General features: G+C 42.4%; 1 protein-coding gene across 3 annotated transcripts in view; it reads right to left on the bottom strand.

Moving 5' to 3' along the window:
- DOCK2 (dedicator of cytokinesis 2) overlaps positions 1-20,333 on the bottom strand; it is a 436,838-nt gene that overhangs the window by 229,172 nt on the left and 187,333 nt on the right. For 2 of the 3 annotated variants that reach the window (XM_028849908.2, XM_028849910.2), the window contains exon 27: positions 13,052-13,147. The exons of the other annotated variant lie outside the window; for it this stretch is intronic. In XM_028849908.2, coding sequence (XP_028705741.2) covers positions 13,052-13,147 — 96 coding nt within the window. The remainder of the gene's footprint in view (positions 1-13,051; positions 13,148-20,333) is intronic. 3 annotated transcript variants of the gene reach the window in all.

Below are 20,333 nucleotides of genomic sequence, written 5' to 3'. Positions count from 1 at the left end.
TCCTGCAACCCTCTCTCTATATAGAATTCATAGAACAGTCTTGTGTTGTTAAAAATCATCATAAATATAATTTAATGGCTACACAAATGCATCACTGAATGAATGTAGCATAAATCTAGAAAAATGGGTTTTGATTTTGAAGGATCATTTGACAGAATTGGTTCCTTTGAGTCACTTAAGGCCAGTGCCGTGGACGACGGTGATGGGCCTGAGATTTGTGGGACAGCCTATTTCATCAGCAGTTGTTCCCACGGGATTTTCCCAGGGGCAGTGGATTAGTCCATTTTCATGCTGCTGAGAAAGACATACCTAAGACTGGACAATTTACAAAAGAAAGAGGTTTATTGGACTTACAGTTCCACTTGGCTGGGAAGGCCTCACAATCATTGCAGAAAATAAAAGGCACATCTCACATGGTGGCAGACAAGAGAAGAGCGCTTGTGCAGGGAAACTCCCCTTTTTAAAGCCATCAGATCTCATGAGACTTACTCACTATCATGAAAACAGCACGGGAAAGACCTGCCTGCCTGATTCAATTACCTCCTACCAGGTCCCTCCCACAACACGTGGGAATTCAAGATGAGATTTGGGTGGGGACAATTCCATATCAGGAATTGTCAGACCCTCAATGCCCAGGGAAGGACACTCATGATAGGATTTCTCCTCCCAATGTGGGTTCCAGGCCTTCACAGCAGACACAGTGTCCCTCATTGTATTTCACGGAGGCTTTCTTCACAGCCCAGCCATAGCAACAGCTGAACATTACTTCACAAATCCAGGAAAGATTGAAAGGCAGGGCTGTAAAATAATTTGTAATCTTATTCCTGACACCTGTGTCAAAGCAGGGAGAAGACAGCCCACAAGGGGAATAATAATGGCTATTATTTACCAAGGGCCTACTATGTGTGAAGCCCTGTGCAGTGAGCTTCACGCATGTTTTTATTCAGTCTTCACCACAAGCTTGGCAGGTAATGACCATTACTAGCCCCACTTTACAGAGAAGCAAAATGGGGATCTGCACTATGAAGAGACTTTCTAGCTGTGGAATGAGGAGACCTCCTCCCTTCTTAAGGAAAGGAGGACAATGGCTCCCAGCTTGTCAACTCCTTTCAAACCACATAGATTGTCCCCAGTTCCATAGCACTTAGAAAGCAATGTCAGGGATGGAGTTGCTCAGCCAATGCCCAAATGGCAGATATGCTGTTTCTTAAGTTCTCCAAGGACCAGAAAAAGCTGGCCTCTCTTCCAGTGCCAGGAAATAGGACAAAAGATACAGTGGAGTCTTACCTTTAAGAACACCCTTAAAATTATTTGTCTCAAATCAGATTTGTCCAGCTCCACTAACAGAAGCTGAAAGGCACTGAGATATTTAGAGGTAATTTCATTAGGATTTGATGATGGACCAGTCATCCTGTGTGACTGCATTTACCAGCACTTGCTGAATAATTTCCAAACTCTGTTTCTCTTTCTCTCTCTCTCTCTCTCTCTTTCTTTCTCTCTCTCTCTCTTTCTTTTTCTTTCTTTTTCTGTCTCTTTCTCCCTCCCTCCCTTCCTCACTCCCTTTCTCTCTCTCTCTCTCTTTCTCTCTTTCTCTCTCTCTCTCTCTCCTGACAGCTGTAGTCCCTGTGTGACCAGTGAAGGCCCCTGCTTGAGCACCAGCTTCCCCAGGGCCTGAACTTACTTACTTTGCAGAAACATGTTGATATGGTTTTGCTGTGTCCCCACCCAAATCTCATCTCGAATTGTAATCCCCATAATCCCCATGTGTTGAGGGAGGGACCTGGTGGGAGGTGATTGGATCATGAGGGTAGTTTTCCCCAGGCTGTTCTCATGCTAGTGAGTGACTTCTCATGAGATCTGATGGTCTTATAAAGGGGGTCTCCCCGCTTCTCTCTCTCTCCTGTCACCATGTAAAACATCCCTGCTTCCCCTTCCACCATGATTGTAAGTTTCCTGAGGCCTCCCCAGACATGAGAAACTGTGAGTCAATTAAACCTCTTTCCTTTATAAATTACTCAATCTTGGGCAGTTCTTTATAGCAGTGTGAAAATGGACTAATACATATATGTACTGAGTCAAGTGAAACTTTCATGGCAACAGCAGCAGCAGCAACAGCAGTGGCAGCAGTGACATCATCAACATTATCTAGGAGCACTCCCTATCCATAGCAAAGGTCTGCTCCATTGAACACAGCAGGGAGAATGCAGTAGCTATCCAAACAAATCGAGGAATCTCATATTTCCTCTTAATTCTCATTTCTGCAGCAGCTAATCATGGGATGGAAGAAAGATTTGGAGAATGAAGCATGCTCTTTTATGCCCCAGCTCTCATATTTTAGTTTGCCTGAAAGAATTCTGTCACCCAGAGCTAGTAAGGTATTTGGGAATTTTATGTTTTAAAAATCTTTACAGGAAAGACTGGCATGAAACAAAACTTTATTCACATTATTTTTAAAATTGAACTTTGTAAAGCTTGTCATTAATTTGTTCCTTCAGTTCATTTGTTCTTTAAGTTAATTTACTGCCATAGCTTGAATTGAGTGCCTGCTACACACCATGCCCTGGATGGAAGGATGAATGGAAAGATAAAAGGATGTGGTCACTTCCTGCATAGGTCTTACTTTCCTGTGGAGCATAGATAGGTAAAGAGAAAATTCCAATACACGTGGTAATGCTGTAACTGAAACAAGGACAAAGAACAACTGGAAAGATGGCCTAGCAGAATGATGAGAGTTTTGCAGACTGCAAGAAGGGATAGGGCAAGAAATACTCCTCCCACTTAAAATGCACCAAGCCTTCCTCTCCACCCATTAATGTTTTTCATGGCATTCAAGACCCAGTTCTAGTTCTGCGAAGTCTACCTTGATAAATTACTTCTGTGCAGACATGTTACAGGTCCTTTGAAAGTTGAGATATGAATCCATGTTTTGCATATATATTTTAGGCCTAGTATGCCCTGATATGTGTTCACCAAAGTCCTTATTAAGGCAATGCTTCCCCCTCCAAAAAACTTGCACACCACCCATATTATCATATTAAGCTGCAACCAAGCTACCCCAAGCTCATGATGCCACCTTTTGGCTACAAACTGTCATTTCAAGTCTTTTGTCTAATTTTTTTTTACTATTTTCTTTCTTAACTTGATTCTCTCCCTGATCTCACCTTAACACACATATGCATACACACAAACAGGTATACACATATATGACACATACAAACATATGCATGCACATACAGTTTCAGGAATTTTCTCAATTAAATTAATTTTACCTCAGGAAAACAAGTTCCTAGACAAGTACAGTGAGCTGCTTAAGAAGATGGGCTTTAAGCCCTGGCAGACTTAGATGGAATACAAATCCTAGCTTCCTCCTTCCCAGGCTTGCAATGCTGGGAAGGCGTTCAAGCCCTCTAATGGCCATTTCCACTTTGAGATGAGATAGTAATTATTGCCAATCTCACGGACTAAATTAGATAATGCCCTTAAAGTGCTTGGTACCATCTTGGTCATACAAATTCTCCATAAATGTGAACTGTTAATACTGACAGTGCATTCTGTGGAGGTGATGCTTCCTCTCCCCACCCCTAGCCTTGTCTTTTTCCACTCGATCCAGTTATTCAGCAGCAACTCTTTCTCCTCCCTTACTCTCCACATCTAATCATGACATAAAGCTAACAATAATAACACTTGCATATTGAGAAAAAGAATGATGGTTTGTGTGGAAATAAAAGTAGACAGTAAAAATCTTTCATTCATTTAGCAGGTGTTCGTTGACATTGTCCTGCAGACCAGGGACAACCATAAGGGTTGGTTGTGGCTAGACTCATGCTAGCGGTCTCAATGGGAAGGAAGCATGTAGAGTCCAAAGGTCTTTAGGGACCAGGATGAACAGTGCCTGGAGATGAGCTAAAGGCAGAAGGAGAATCCTTTGGAAACTCCATGCCAGCCTCATCCTCTTATGTTAAGCCTGCTATTTCATAAGTACCAACACTCACATAAACAAAGAGTTTTTGTGGTTTAATTACCAGAATTTAGGAGATCAATCCTAAACATATCATTGTCATCATGAAACCACCAGAAATTCTGTGCCATTTTATATGTTTCTGCAAGTTGCCACACAGATGATCTCATTAGATTCCATGATCCAGGCAAGGTGGCAACTGAGTTTAAGGTGCTCATTATTATCCTTAAAATATTTGATTCATAAAGAATAAGCTGGCCGGGCGCGGTGGCTCAAGCCTGTAATCCCAGCACTTTGGGAGGCCGAGACGGGCGGATCACGAGGTCAGGAGATCGAGACCATCCTGGCTAACACGGTGAAACCCCGTCTCTACTAAAAAATACAAAAAACTAGCCGGGCGCGGTGGCGGGCGCCTGTAGTCCCAACTACTCGGGAGGCTGAGGCAGGAGAATGGCGTGAACCCGGGAGGCGGAGCTTGCAGTGAGCTGAGATCCGGCCACTGCACTCCAGCCTGGGCGGCAGAGTGAGACTCCGTCTCAAAAAAAAATAAAATAAAATAAAATAAAATAAAATAAAAATAAAAAATAAAAGAATAAGCTTAGTTATTCATAGTGTAGGAGCGTATGATATACTATTTAAGGGCAGGGACTCCAAAACAGTACTACCTGGGTTCAGATCCTGGTTCTTCCACTAACAAGCTGTGCGGTTATAGGCAAGTTGCATGACCTCGCTGTGTCTCAGTTATTTCAGATGTAAAACATGAGCATCTGATGCAGGTGAAGTAAGGTAAAACACATCAGGTGCTTAGCTATTTGCCTAGCATACAGGATGTGTGTGCCGTTAAATGATAGCTTTATTATAAACACTATTTTTCAACAAGGTACAGGGGCGCTGAGTGAAGGCCAAGAGCCAACTAACCACTCCTGGCTGGGAATCACACCTCCTCACGCCCTAGACTGTCCTCCTTCCTGCTTGTCACAGACTGGGGTTGGGAGGAGTTAGTACTGTCCTGCTGCAGTCCCTGACTCAGTCTCTATGCTCATGGTCTGGCTGAGAGTAGTTGCTTAGTTGGGTCATTTCCAATTTGGTGTCCCAGGAGTGAAAAGTGAAGTCAGAGCTTTGAAGCCCAGTCTCTGATGACACAGATGCCTCCCGGAGTCTCCAGTACTATTATGAGGTGAAGCAGCAGAGGACGGGGTGACTTCCAATTTCCTTTTTTTTTTTTTCTTTTTGAACAAACTGCTCTGAATGTCTGGAGCTGGTGTAATGCCAAGCATTTACCTTTATTTAAACACTCAATAGCCTCCTCTGTGAAAACCGGGGTAATTAGGCCCCAAATATATCATCCAGAGGCTTATTTTAACTACCCAAAATAAAGGCTAGATCCCAATTTCAACAAAATCACCAGATTGTTTTCCTTCCAAGAACTTCTGGCAGTGTTCAAGTTCCCTGCTTGATTCTCCCTATGGGATTGTTCGTCCCCATCACTGGGGTGGCGGGAGACAGGGGACAACCCTCTCTAGAGCAGTCAGTAACAGGATACATCAGCCAGGAAGTGTTTTTGAGGCATGCCCTCACCACACATAAACAAGCCTGGACATTTTTCCTCAAGCTGCTCTAAGACCTGTGAGACAGGACAATATCTTCCTAGAAGGGAGCGCAGATGACTAGAGACCTACACACTCTGTTGTCCCTGGTTCACATCCTGCTTACTCCTACCAGCAGCGTAACTTTAGACATGATGCTTTCATCCTCTGCTACTTAATGTGCTCCCCTAAACAACAGGAGATAGCAATAATTGCCTACCTGTGTGTGAAGGCTCAAGATGCAATCCATCACACAGTAGGCATTTTGAGTCAAACTTTTCAAAAAACATATTTTAACATCTCTGAAGATTACAATCTGTGTCACATTATACTTGGTAGCAAATTTTCTTTCTTACGGGCACATAAAATCATGGTATATCTTACATTTGATAAAATATGGCATATAGCCTGCGGAAATCATTCCCCAGGAAAGGCAGGCTCTCCAAGACTGTTTTTTCCATTACTCTTCTGCTTTTATACCACAGCTTATTTCAAGGAACCAAGAATATGTACAAGAGAATCTTGTTTATACAAGAGTTTCTGGACTGAGCCAGGAAAACACCAATGGTTGCAGTAAATACATAATATTTGCAAGTATCTTGCATACATCTCTGTTCTCCAATCGCATGCCATGACAGACAGCACTAATCAATTCCCCAGTTGTTCCCACTGAGCCAACATGTAGCCTCTGCATCCTCCTCAACACAGTTCTACAGGCAGCCATCACCAATCAGCCAGGGCTGGCACTTGAGCAAAATCTATTTTAGGTCTCCGATTCAGGAGCTTGGGAGATAGAAAAAGAGAAGAGGAATTGTCAGCCAAGTCAGGAAACTCAGATATAAGAAGAAGATTTCAAATATGGTACAGTTTATTGCACCAAAAAAAAAAAAAAAAAAGGTCTAGAGAGATTACATTGGCATAAAGTCACTAGCCAATTATCTGCAGAAAGAATGTAGAATTTTTTTCCTGTTCTCCCTGATAAGGCAGAATATTCTATCTAAATTCTCAATATCACTAATCATCAGGGAGATGCAAATCAAAACAATAAGATACCGCCTTACTCCTGCAAGAATGGCCATTATTCAAAAGAAAAAAAAAATCGATGTTGGTGTGGATGTTGGGAAAAGGGAACTTTTATACACTGCTGGTGGGAATGCAAATTAATACAATCTCTATGGAAAACAGTATGGGATTCCTTACAGAGCTAAAAGTAGATCTACCATTCAATCTAGCAATCTCACCACTGGGTATCTAGCCAAAGGGAAAGAAGTTATTATGCGAAAAAGACACTTGCACATGTATGTTTACAGCAGCACAAATCTCAACTGCCAACACGTGGAACCAACCTAACTGCCCATCAGATAATGAGTAGATAATGTGGGATATATGCACCATGGAATACTACTCAGCCATTAAAAGGAATGAAATAATGTCTTTTATCACAACTTGGATGGAGTTGGAGGCCATTATTCTAAGTGAAGTAACACAGGACTGGAAAACCAAAAACCGAATGTTCTCACTTTAAAGTGGGAGCTAAGCCATGAATAGGCAAAGGCATACAGAGTAACGTAATGGACCTTGGAGACTCAGAAGGGGGAGGGTGGAAGGGAGGCCAGGAATGAAAAACTACATATTGGGTACAATGCACACTACTTAGGTGATGAGTGCACTAAAATATCAGAATTCACCACTATATAATTCATCCATGTAACAAAAAACCACTTGTACTCCAAATGTATTGAAATAAAAGCATATATATAGATATATAGATATCCTTTCTATCAAACCATGCTCCCTTTCTCAGCACCAAAGTCAAATTCCTTAGGATTAAGTCAACAAGAAGTTACCTGACAAATTAGACCGTGGCAGAGAGAGGATGAAAGGGTACTAGTCATGTAAAAGTCATTTGTTTTTTGTTTTTGCAAAATTCCGTTTTGCTCATTTGTCACCAACAATTCATTTTAAGGGAAGTGATCTATAGAAAAATCAGGAATCATCATTGCAAAGCACTGAGCCCAACAAGCAATCCATCCTAGCCCTATGGTTCCTGTGATTTTAATGGCTAAACCCTTTTATTGCAAGTTCCTATCCATGAAAATAAGAAAAAAAAGTGTCACGAATCCTGTATAAGAATGAGAGTTGCAACCAGTCATCCTATACCCATTTGGGGTCCTCTTGGGATTTCGAAAGTACTTGACATGTATGGTGTTTACCACCAATATTGATTAATATTCCCAAGCAATGGAAACTAACCAATAAAAATCACATCTGGAAAATTAAAAGTGACAGGTGGAATGGGGATCTCTCCTCCTTGTCAAATTTTAATTCAGAATTAGATTGGGGCCTTCAGTGCTAAGACAGGGACCCTTGACCCCTGAGTAATTACTTTCCAACATCATTTTCTTTAATTTGGAGGAGATATTTCTATTCTAGGAATTGCTGGAAAGGCTCATTTTATGAAAATGAAGCTATATCTTAAGAAAACCTTGTTTGTTGCTTCCTTCTGTTTCAGGTACATTTCTGCTCCTAGTGAGGTATGCTTGCCACAGGCCTCTGGCTCTCCAGCACTCTCAGCACTCTTAGCATTGTAATTACACTAGCAAACTCCAAAGTCATTGATACTATGACACAGCTTGCAACTTACAACCTCTGCAAGGCTTCAGGGATGAGCCAGAAAGTCTTAACAGGCAATTCTTTACTCCCTGAAATGTGGCTTCCCATATTTAGAAAACACATTTGTTGAATAAGGGAAAGCAATCTGAGGGGAAAGCGCATTCAAGAATATGAAGGTAGGAAATGATAGCATTTTCGGTGATTATTTCACTCATTCACTCATTTCATTTCATTAGTGCCTTCATTTGCTCAAAAAACTTGGGTACCCACTGCATGCCAGGCACCCCACTGGGTATTGAGGATAAAAGAGTAAAACAGGGTGCCTGACCTCAGGGGGTCCACAAAATATGGGGGAAGCCTACAAATTACCTTACAATGTCCTAAGCACGATGAGCACAGTGACCTAGGCATGCACAGGGCCTCGGAGAACACAGGTCAAGGGACAGAGGAAGGGTAGCTTTTCCAGCCCAAGTGGGGAGAGAGCGGGGACAGGTGGGCTGAAAGCAGCAGGACTGGGTGGGTGAATGGAAGGGGCAGGCAGGTGACAGAGAGGCAGGGGCAAGGGCAGCTCGAGATCTAGGATGGCAGTCCCATAAACTGAGATCCCGAATTCAGGTGGAATGTGGAGTGGGCTTCAGGGAGCTGGCAATGCATTGACTTTGGGGCACAATGCATTTGAGATGCCTGAGAGATATCACATCAGAAGAGGTCTGGTTTTCTCCAGGCACAGACCATGCCTAACTCATTTCTGAGTTTTTGTGCTGAGTATCTAAGAGGTTCTCATAAACTGCTGAAGGAATAAATAAATGAATACTGTGCATAAGAAGCACATCTACAAATGCTTATCCTGTATCATATTATTTAATTCATGCAGGAACTCTATGAGGAAGATCTATTATTACTCCATTTATTTCACAAATAGGCACAAGCCTTAAAGTCTTACAGTCTAAGAGAGGAGCTGTGACAAGTTCACAGATAAAAGTGACTCAAAAAAAAAAAAAAAAAAGAGGCAGAGCACATGAAAATGTGCTCAATATCATTCATCATTGTGGAAAGGAAAATTAAAACCACAGCGAAATACCACTAGGACTGTTATAATCCAAAGGACTGACAATAATAAGACTTGGTGGGGATGTGGGTAAACAAAACCTCAAACATTGCTGGTGGGAATGTGAAGTGGTATAGCCACGTCCTGTGATGGGTCATCCACAGGGTTTCTTAGGAGCGTATGTACGCTGCTTGTCTTTAAAGGCTGGGCGGTGAGTCAATGCCAAGGTGCCCAGCTGAGAAGCAGGTGTCCCTGATAACCCAAACATCCCAGAGGGTAGCTGAGAATCTACCAAGGAGAACAGACCCATCGCACGCATACAGTAGGCAAAGCGCCAGAAAATTAGCTTAAAAGCAGCTTTAGGTTGGGAGGTTGCGTTGATCTCTAAAGCTGTCCTGCCGCCATCCAGGAGTACCTCATATATAAGTCGTAATAAACTCATCTACTGGTCAAGCTGGACTCATCCGAGTCATTCTTTAATCACTTTGCTCCCTCCTAGTTTCAGGGAATGTTTTTAAAAATATATAATTCCAGGATTTTCTCATTATAGCTACTATGGAAAATAGTATGGCAGTTTCTTCTAAAGTTAAACGTACACTTCCCACACGCCCCAGCAATTCCACTCCTAGGTTTCTACCCAAAAGAAGTCAAAACACATTCATACAACACTTGTTTGTGAATGTTCAAAGCAGTATTATTTTAACGTCAAACGTTAAAAACAATCCAAATATCAATCCACTAGTGACTGGCTAAACAAAAGGCGGCAAGCTCATATAATGTAACATTATTCAGCAATGCAAAGAAATGAAGTATTGATACGTCCTAAAATATGGACAAACCTCAAAAACATGCTAAGGAAAGAACACAGACACAAATGACCTCAAATTGTATGACTTCATTTATATAAAATTTCCCAGAAAAGGTAATCTATGGAGACGAAAAGCAGATTCTTGGTTGCTCAGGGCTGGCGAGAGGAGGGAAAGAAAGTGACTGCAAATGGGACTGCAAATGGAACTTTGGAGAGTAAAAGAAGTACCTAAACTGAATATCGGTGACGGTTGCATAACTATAAATTTTCTAAAACTCGCCAAACTGAATACTTTCAATGGTTAAATTTTAAAGTGTAAAATCTATACTTCAATAAAACCGTATTTATTTATATTTATTTATTTATTTATTTATTTATTTATTTCTGAGACTGAGTCTCGCTCTGTCGCCCAGGCTGGAGTGCAGTGGCGCCATCTCGGCTCACTGCAAGCTCCGCCTCCCTGCAAGCTCCGCCTCCCGGGTTCACGCCATTCTCCTGCCTCAGGCTCCCGAGTAGCTGGGACTACAGGCGCCCCCCACCATGCCCAGCTAATTTTTTGTATTTTAGTAGAGACAGGGTTTCACTGTGCTAGCCAGGAAAAACTGCTTTTTTAAAAAAAAAAAAAAGGTAAAGAGAGCTTGGTACATTTGTGCTGGACCTGGAAAGCTAGGTAGTATTTCAACATGTTGAAAGGTACAAGAAGGAATTTCAGGCAAAGAAAGAAGCAGAGGCTACGCCTGCAAGTAAGACAGTGCCAGCATGTTTGGGCAATATCCAGATATCCATTTTGGCTGGATATCTGGATGGAAAAATGTTGATGAAAAGACTGAAAAATGTGGTTGTGACCAGATCAGATCACAGAAGCTGAAAATGATTGGGCTAATGCATTTACGACTTAATTTGGTAGGCAGCGGGGAGCTACTGTACATCCCAGAGTAGGGGAGTGTCCTGGTAAAGACTGATGGGGCAACAGTGAGGAATGTGTGTTAGAAGAGCCAGCTACAAAAGCAGAGCATCAAATAAAAAGCTCATAGAACTGGCAGTACTGAGTAGTTACTCACCTGCGTAGATAATGCAAAAGAGAGAGAGCCTCACTCTACCAGACTGAAAGGAAAATAATACTATACAGCACTTATTTAGTGCTTCCTATGATCCAGGCCCTGTTTAAAAGAATCACTGTTCTACGGGAAAGGAAGTTAAGAGCCTGCTATGTACAGAATGACCCAAATGGACTGATGATCATCTTTAGGTTTACTCCAAAGAGAAGGAAAAAAGATAAAGGAGGTTATAAAATGCTTCACTTGAGGTCAGGAGTGCGAGACCAGCCTGATCAACATGTAGTGAAACCCTGCCTCTACTAAAAATACAAAAGTTAGCTGGGCATGGTGGCTTAGGCTGGTAGTCCCAGCTACTTGGGAAGCTGAGGCTGGACAATCACTTGAACCCAGGAGGTGGAGGTTGCAGTGAGCTGAGATTATGCCACTGTACTCCAGCCTGGGTGACAGAACAAGACTCTCTCTCAAACCAAAAAAGAAAAAAGAAAAAAGAAAAATGCGATACTTCAAAGGTGGAAGGATGGTAAGTGAGACAAATGACAAAGACCAGTTTACATGGCTCTCTGGCCAAAAAAGGCAAGAGTAGCTGGCACCACTGATGCTGCCCATGGATGTCACCGCTGTGTAAAGCAGGAATGTCAGGGTGGCTTTCAGAAGAGAATCCAGCTGTTTGTGAGTCACAAAGTGTGTATAAACATTATTTTTTAAATGAACTTCCAATACTGAAATATCAGAAAATTTCACGTAAAACATGGAAATTTTCAGTTTCTCTTGAAATACTGGGAATTCTAGCAACTACAGGGTCCAATCTCACATGGTATCAATCAATCAGGGCTGAGTAGCGCTCATCCTCTTTTAAGCATTAGAGTCCCTGCCTGTCACATGTCATGCATTTATTCATTCAAAAGTATTTATTGGGCACCTACTATATGCCAAGTGCTGTTATAGGACCTAGAGACACAGCAATGACAAAACAGACAAATATGCTTACTTTCCTGGAGCTCATATTCTCATGAGGATAGCTAGACAATAACCAAATAATATAATGTGTATTTCCAATTATAAGTAATGAGAAAAATAAAGAAGGTATGATTTTTAGTGGATGGAGAGGTACTGGGAACTGTAGACAGGGTGATCAGAGAAGGGAGGCCTCTATGCTTAGGTGATACCTGACTCAAAAGGAAACAGCACATCCATCATGTTTTATATGTGGGAGGAACACATAAATCAATGAGCATGGGGCAGGGGCATTCCAGGCCTGGCAATGGTTTGGATTTTATTCTGAGTGAGATGGACAACCATTGGCAGGTTTGAGCAGAGGAGTGACATGGTTGGGCATACTCATTTATGTTGGTGACTGGCCCCTGTAAGCATTTGAAGTTTGGGTCCTTGGTTTAAAGCACGATGGGCAGAGGTTAAAGGGTTCGAGCTGGGTTCTGTGTCTGGAGAAGAAAAATAATCAGATGATGGGGCAGAAATTTCCTGATCTTCAGAACATAGTGTTTATGCAGAAAATAGCTCAATATGTAGTAATGACCTTAAATAACCGGCATCTATGGGCAGAGTTAACACACAATGAAGCCCCTTCAGAAACCAAGCTCACAGGACCCTGAGACTGGGCACCACTTGAATGTAGGCCAGAGGAAAATGTTCCTAGTGGACATGCATCTGGGATGTCATACCTTGTTCACTTACAAAAGCTGCTCTCCCTTCTCTGTCTTCAGCAGTGATCATTCACCCTTGCTGGTGTACTCAATTTAGGGCTGGTACACTCAACTAGACAAGTCCTAAGCCTTGTTTTATTTCAACAACTTGAGTTAATTCTCAAGTCCTCCCAACTCAGACAGGAAACATCTGGTCCTTGTACTCCAAAACAAAGCAATGATCAATGCTGGGAGTTCAATGTGATCTGCCCTTTCAGCAAATCCAGTTTTAGATGCTGAAGAGCTTGCAACATTTGACAAGAAGAAATAATCTACTCACAATCAGAGTGTGATCCCGGCCCATGGTGATGACTGTCCGGTTCACTGTCCGCAGCAGTTGGACCATGATCTCCTGGATGTGGTGGTAGGTGAAGGCCTGTAACACAGTCAGAGACATCTGTGTGACAACTAGGACACTGTGTCTGCACAAATGTCCAAAGGACACAGACAATAGTGGTTAGACATGGTGATCTTCAACACCATCACCAGCACCACCACCACCACTGCCGTCATCATCATCATCACCACCACCGTCATACCTCCATCACCATCACCACCTGCACTGGGCATAAGAAATTCCACCAGTCACCTGAAATATAAGTTCAGATCTCTTAACTTAGGCTTTGGAATCAGGAACTTTGGAGCTAGAATACTAGCTCTGACATAACTAGTACTGCATTGGTTAAGTTATTATATGGTTTGGATCTGTGTCCCCGGTGAAATCCCATGTTGAATCGTAATCCCCAGTGTGGGAGATGGGGCCTGGTAGAAGGTGACTGGATCATAGGAGTGGATTCTCACGGTTTAACACCATCTCTCTTGGTGCTGTCATCACGATAGTGAGTTCTCATGAGATCTGGGTGTTTAAAAGTGTGTGGCAACTTCTCCCTTCTTTCTCTTCCTCCAGCTCTGGCTATGTGAAGATGCCTGCTCCTGTTTTGCCTTCCACTATGGGTAAAAGCGTCCTGGGGCCTCCCCGGAAGCCTAGGAGATGCCAGTACAGCTTCCTGTACAGCTTGTGGAATCATGAGCCAATTCAACCTTTTTTCTTTATAAATTACCCAGTCTCAGGTATTTCTTCATAGCAGCGCAAGAACAGACAAATACAGTTATATTAACTTTTCTAATCCTTGGTTTCTTCATCTAATAGTCAGGATCTGAGTCGGAATAAGGAGGAAATTTAATGCAGGGAATTGGTTATACAGGTAATAGAAATGCCAGTACACCAAACAAGGTAACCTAGAGTCAGCCACAGCAGGAAGTCACTGTCACCTGGAGGCTGGCGGGACAAATTGAGGAGGCAGTGTTTCTGGAGCCCCAGGACTAGGGTTATATAATGGAAACTACGGTTACATAATGGTAACCACATCATGCTTGTATAATGGAAGCCACATTATCCACCTTGGGTGGAAATTTACAGTGAGTCAGGTTGTAGCAGGTATTGAGTTCTGTCCACTTTAAATACAGGTCCCTAAAATTTCTGTAGGATTTGCTGATCCTTTTTGAGCTTTTGTAGTCAGCAAGGGTTTCGAGCATATTCGTCTATATCTGGGATCATTTTACCAGCATGGCTTTTAGGCACAGAGTTGCATACCATGCATATGCGAGGGTGGCCATGGCCAAGTGGAAGGGCCTTGGGATCTTAACCTCAGAAGCCCTGGGTCTGAAGTTCAATGCTGTATTTGCCAGCTGTGCAACCTCACTTATCACTTCTCTGAACCTCAATTCTCTCATCTACAAAAATGTAGGTTTTCTCAAGGTTGATGTGGACATAAAAATGACATGTGCAATTCTGGAAGAACATATATGCCTGGGTCCTCTGCTGGAGGTTCTGTAGTCTGAGACAGAGCCTGGGCATCAGCAATTTCTGAATTTTAGGTGTGTTATTTGGATGGCTAAGAACTATGATGTGACACGCTGTTTAGCTTTGGAGATGGGGGCTTGAGAATAGCCTTGTGTCTCCAGGACCTAGCCAGAGCCTGGCATAAAGAAAGTGCTAAATGGATGGTGGCTGAAAACATGGATGACCACCCATGCTCATTTACAAGTACGCCGGCAAGCTTTACTGCGTTAAACTTAAGTGTGGTTTTGTCCCTTAATGTAAGGAATTGCAGGAAGTTGGTTATACAGTGAAAGAGAAGTCGATTTGCAGTTTGGGTAGGGCCAGAAAAAGAAAGAAGATGTTCTTATTAAAAAATGTCCTCCCCCTGCCCCAATGACTTTCAATGACTTTTGGCATCCAGAGATGAATAACCCAGAGCTTTCTTTCTCTTTCTGCCTTAGACTCACTTTGTCATTTTGGCTAGTCCCAGACTCTCTAGCTCTGTGGAACCACCAACAGAACCTCTGCCACTGGACCTTTTGTTAGAGCATTTATTTTACAGAAACAAGTTCCTCTGCTTCATAAAGTGCAGCCAGACTTCAGTCTATTGGAGGCTGGCTGGTCTCTCCCCACCAACCAGCCCTTTCTACTCCTGACACTCTATGCCAGGGAAGACAGACCTCCCCATATTTCTGGCCCAAAGGTGAACCTCTCTCCTGATTTCCTTCTCATTTATTTCTCCAAGCCATCTTGCTGACTTACAGTTTCCTGTTTCTTATATTACGTGAACATGATATTCACGGTTATAACAATGACCACAGCTGACAGTCTTTAGTGCTTCCTAAATGTCCGGCACTCTGCTAAGCACTTTACCTCGCCTCACATCCAGATGAGCAACATTACTGTCTCCACTGTTCAGATGAAGACACTGAAGCCAGAGTGGTTAAGTAATGTATCCAGGGTCACCCAGTGAGGAAGTAAGCAAGAAAGGATTCAACCCAACGGCTGTCTCCAGAGTATTCGCCTTACCCAAACGCACCCACACAGACTGGAACACGATCATAGATTTCTGGTGGCTACTTGGGGGGTTTCATCCTCCTCCTTCCATCTGTCAAGATGGATAGACCCTGCCTTCGATTGGACCAACTTCTAACTCCTTCAGTGACTTCTGATCTTTTCTCTGCCTTTTATAAAATCTTCAATGCTATGTATTCCCCCTCCCTTATCTTTTCTGCATTCCTTTGCAATTTCATCAAATTTATATAATGTTTTTCATTTTGATGCTATTTTTTTTCCAGGATTACATCTCTCCCCTTGTGAATACAGATATTAAAACCCCCTTTCTTGACCTCCTGCCGCTTGCTTCTTTTAAATAGCCATTTCTTCTTGTTCCAAAGAGCAGCAATTAGACTGCTCAGGAAGTCTGGTATTTAAAAGTAGAAAACTGTCATATTCAATTCATTTCACTCGGAAAGCTCCCAGTATCGGGAGGTTGTAGAGCAGAGTGTTTTGAGATTAGAGATACTTGAGTTTGAATTCCAGCTCTGCTCATTTGGGCTGGGTGACCTTGGGCAAACTGCTTTTCCTCTCTGAGTTTCTGTTTCTTTGTTTATAAAATGTGGCAAATAATAGTAACTTCAAGGTTTGAGGAATAAACAAGGTAATGCAGGTAAAGCCTTTGATACTGGGGGTTGGAATACAGTAAGCCCTCAGTAAGTGGTGGCTGCGACTCACATTGCCCTGGGTTTGCATCAGTACTCTGGCTGGGCTTGCAGATTCCCAGCACGTAGCAGAAAGTGCAGTACAAGGCAATGCATAATCTAAACTCTGGGTGATATCGAAATGTCACCCAAAGAATGTATAGCATATATGCAAATGGAAAACTTTCAAGATGATAAACCTGTGCTAAGCAGTAAAAGTGCAGCCACAAATCACCCACTGTTAATCGCTCCAGTACCAGGCAAGTGGAGGGAGACTCTAGGAAAGTGACTTCCGGGCTCAAACTAAACGGTGGCTTGTAATTGAAATGACAAAATCAGTCTTCCCATTACGGCCTTGGCAAAGAAATTAATCCATCCAACCTAAACACACTGCAAATTGTAGTGATTTTTTTTTCTTTTAATAATTATAGGCTCTGGTATCTGGAAGGGACTTGAAATGAAGTCTTATGCGGAGCTCACTACATAACACAGCAGAAGGTGAGCTGGGAGTGGACGGGGAACAGGCAGGGTCGGGGCTAAGGGAGCCAAGCCCTCTCTTCTTGACTCACTCTTGGCCCTAGGCCAGTCCTAGGACTTTGCCGAATGCAGTGCAAAACTACTGATCTCCTGCAGGATTTCTAGAATAAGAGAGCACACCAAATATGAGAATATTTTAAGTAACAATAGACAAAGCATTTCATAACACTAAACCAAATTATATTAAAGATGTGGCCTTTTTTTTCATTTTTCTTTCAACACTTCTCATGATACCAGGTAGAGAAATCTCCTTTTGGTGATACTATGTCTTTAATACCTCTCTAGTTCTTGTAAAACCCCTTTTCTAACAGAGGAAAGTCTTCAGGTCAGAGCAGGCAGCAAACAGCATCTACCTAGAACTTAATGACATTGTTTTGCTTTTATTGCGTTTATTTTTTGAAGTTGGTTATATTTATGGCAAGTGTGCAAGAAAAAGCTCCAAAACTTGGAAACAAAGCAAAATGAGGATTGCATGATATTTTTAAGAGAACGTTTGGAAAAACCACACTGAAGGTCCTTTTACCCTCTCAGGAATATAACTTTGTTTGGATTAACCATCCACAACTGATTAGAAACTAGAAATTTTATAACCTTGCAGAGTTAGTAGTTAACTTGCAGAAAAATGATACAATGTGATGTTTGCAGCTTTGCTAAAACTCATAGTTTTATCACTCTGGATAAAATTTACCTGTTTTATACCTAATGACAATTTTATACAAGTATCTCTTCTCTCACAAAATATCAAGAAACCTGAATGCTTTTGAACCAGGTTGTTGTTGTTCAGCTTGTTTCCTAGTTTATCAGTTAAATAAAACTTGGACGTGCTCAGTGTCTAATTGCATAGGATAACATATTTAATAATTTGAGAAATCTACTTTTACACAAATGATGCTACTTATGGTTTTGATATAAAACTTTATTTGTATCAAAGTTATAAGTGTATATAGTTCTGAAAATTCTTCAAGCTTCATTTAAAAACAAAACAAGCTGGGCACAGTGGCTCATGCCTATAACCCCAGCACTTTGGGAGACCAAGACGGGAAGATTGCGTGAGCCCACGAGTTCAAGATCAGCCTGGGCAACATGGCGAAATCCCATCTCTACTAAAAATATAAAAGATCAGCCTGGCATGGTGGTGCACACCTGTAGTCCCAGCTACTGGGGAGGCTGAGGCAGGCTTGCACCCAGAAAGTTGAGGCTGCAGTGAGCTGTGATTACACCACTGCACTCCAGCCTAGGCAACAGGGAGTGAGACCCTGTCTCAAAAAAAGGAAAAAATAATCCAAATCCCCAAACAAACAAAATATAGCAGTCTCTCATGATCCCCTTGCCAGAGGAACCTTCGTACCTCTTTAAGCTGTTGTAATTGTTATTTTGGCATTTATGAACATGATGCCAATAATATGTTTATGTTACTTATTTTTTAAACATTTCTTTTTACTTTTTGGCGTTGTCTATTAACTGTCCACCATAAAAAAATAAGCATTTTGGCCAGGGGCGCTGGCTCATGCCTGTAATCCCAGCACTTTGGGAGGCTGAGGCGGGCAGATCATCTGAGCTCAGGAGTTCGAGACCAGCCTGGCCAACACGGTGAAACCCCGTCTCTACTAAAAATATAAAAATTAGCCAGGCATGATGACGCATGCCTGTAGTCCCAGCTACTTGGAAGGCTGAGGCAGGAGAATGGGTTGATCCCAGGAGGTGGAGGTTGCAGTGAGCCGAGATCGTACTATTGCACTCCAGCCTAGGCAACAGAGCAGTCTCAAAAGAAAAAAAAAAACAAGCAAAAAAAACCAAGCATTTCACTCTTTCCTCCCACTGTCCCATCAGGCACATGCATCCTTCCCATTTCTCCTTCCTCTCATACACTTATGGTATAATTTTGCTTTGATCAATATTTATTATTATTATTATTATTATTTTTTTTTTTTTTTTTTTTTTTTTTTTTTTTTGAGACGGAGTCTCACGCTGTTGCCCAGGCTGGAGTGCAGTGGCGCGATCTCGGCTCACTGCAAGCTCCCCCTCCCGGGTTCCCGCCATTCTCCTGCCTCAGCCTCCTGAGTACCTGGGACTACAGGCGCCCGCCACCGCGCCCGGCTCATTTTTTGTATTTTTAGTAGAGACGGGGTTTCACTGTGGTCTCGATCTCCTGACCTTGTGATCCGCCTGCCTCGGCCTCCCAAAGTGCTGGGATTACAGGCTTGAGCCACCGCGCCCGGCCCAATATTTATTATTTAAAATATTTTGAATATGCAAATACCATTCTCATCCAAGTGCAAATACCATTCTCATCCAAGTTGTAAACTATGATGGATTCCCATTTCTTGTACACTCCTCATTTCCTGCCCCACCCCCCACCCCAAAAAAAGCAATTTGGAAAAATCCAAGATTCCTTTTAGTGCTCTGAGTGTTTAGTGTTTTTAAGTACTATCTCCCGATTTACAGTGGTCTCTTCTGCTGTTTTCCAAGTTCTCTCTGCCTATTTTCTAAAGTTTGCTTTGCCTCACAGAGTCTGTGTCCTCCAAATAGCTTTTCTTCTGTTTGCTTGTTTTGCACTCTCTCTTCTATGCGAGCATTGTTCCTTAGTTCTCTTTAATCCTTGGGGCTATGTTCTCATTTCAGTGTGTGTGATGCTAAGGTGATCACTGACTGAGCATGTGAGTAGGACTTGTGGTCTGTGAGCTTACTGCAGGGTGATCTGGTTGAGACATTTAGCTGGAGAGCACTGCCTGAGCATGTAAGTAGGGCTTGTGGTCTGTGAGCTTACTGCAGGGTGATCTGGTTGAGACATTTAGCTGGAGAGCACTGCCTGAGCATGTAAGTAGGGCTTGTGGTCTGTGAGCTTACTGCAGGGTGATGAGCTTGGGACATTTAGTTGGAGAGATGCCAATATCAATATATGCAAGTCTTTCTTCTTGGACTGCTTGGATTTCACTAATAAGAATTGTCTGATCCCCGCATGATGTGTGAAGGCCTGGCCACCAGTGCTCTAGGAGCTGAATGGGAGGAAAGTGCTGGAGGTTTTAGCCTCCAGGATGCATATTTTGATTGAAATCTGCTTTTGAGTAAGGTATCACTGTCTTCAATTTTGTCTGGCATCTCCTAGGCCAGATATCCTCTATTTTTTCTTCTTTATTGTATACACCTTCAATAACTCAGCCCCATGGAATCAGATTGCTTCCGTAACAGGCTCTCAATTGATCCTCCTTATTTGAGCTCCTTCCTTTCATTCACCCTGACGTGCAGGGGTACCCGGTACTACCACTTCCTGAAACTTTGTTTTAGATTGGATGAGTCCTCAGGGTCCTCCACTGCTGGCTTATGAAATACTTTTCTCAGGTCTGCTATGTCATGTACCAACTTTCCGTATGATTCCTACCTTTCTTTCAAAGAAATTCTTTTATTTTTTTAGGAGGTTTTCAAGAGGGAGGAAAAATAGGTACCTATTGTAATTGACCATCTTTACAAGGGAATTCTACTCTAAACTTTTCACATTTGAATAT

The sequence above is a fragment of the Macaca mulatta genome, chromosome 6 (assembly GCF_049350105.2).
Source record: "Macaca mulatta isolate MMU2019108-1 chromosome 6, T2T-MMU8v2.0, whole genome shotgun sequence".
Classification (NCBI taxonomy): domain Eukaryota; kingdom Metazoa; phylum Chordata; class Mammalia; order Primates; family Cercopithecidae; genus Macaca; species Macaca mulatta.
Note: the sequence above shows the minus strand (reverse complement) of the source record. Positions and strands in the feature narration are given on the sequence as shown.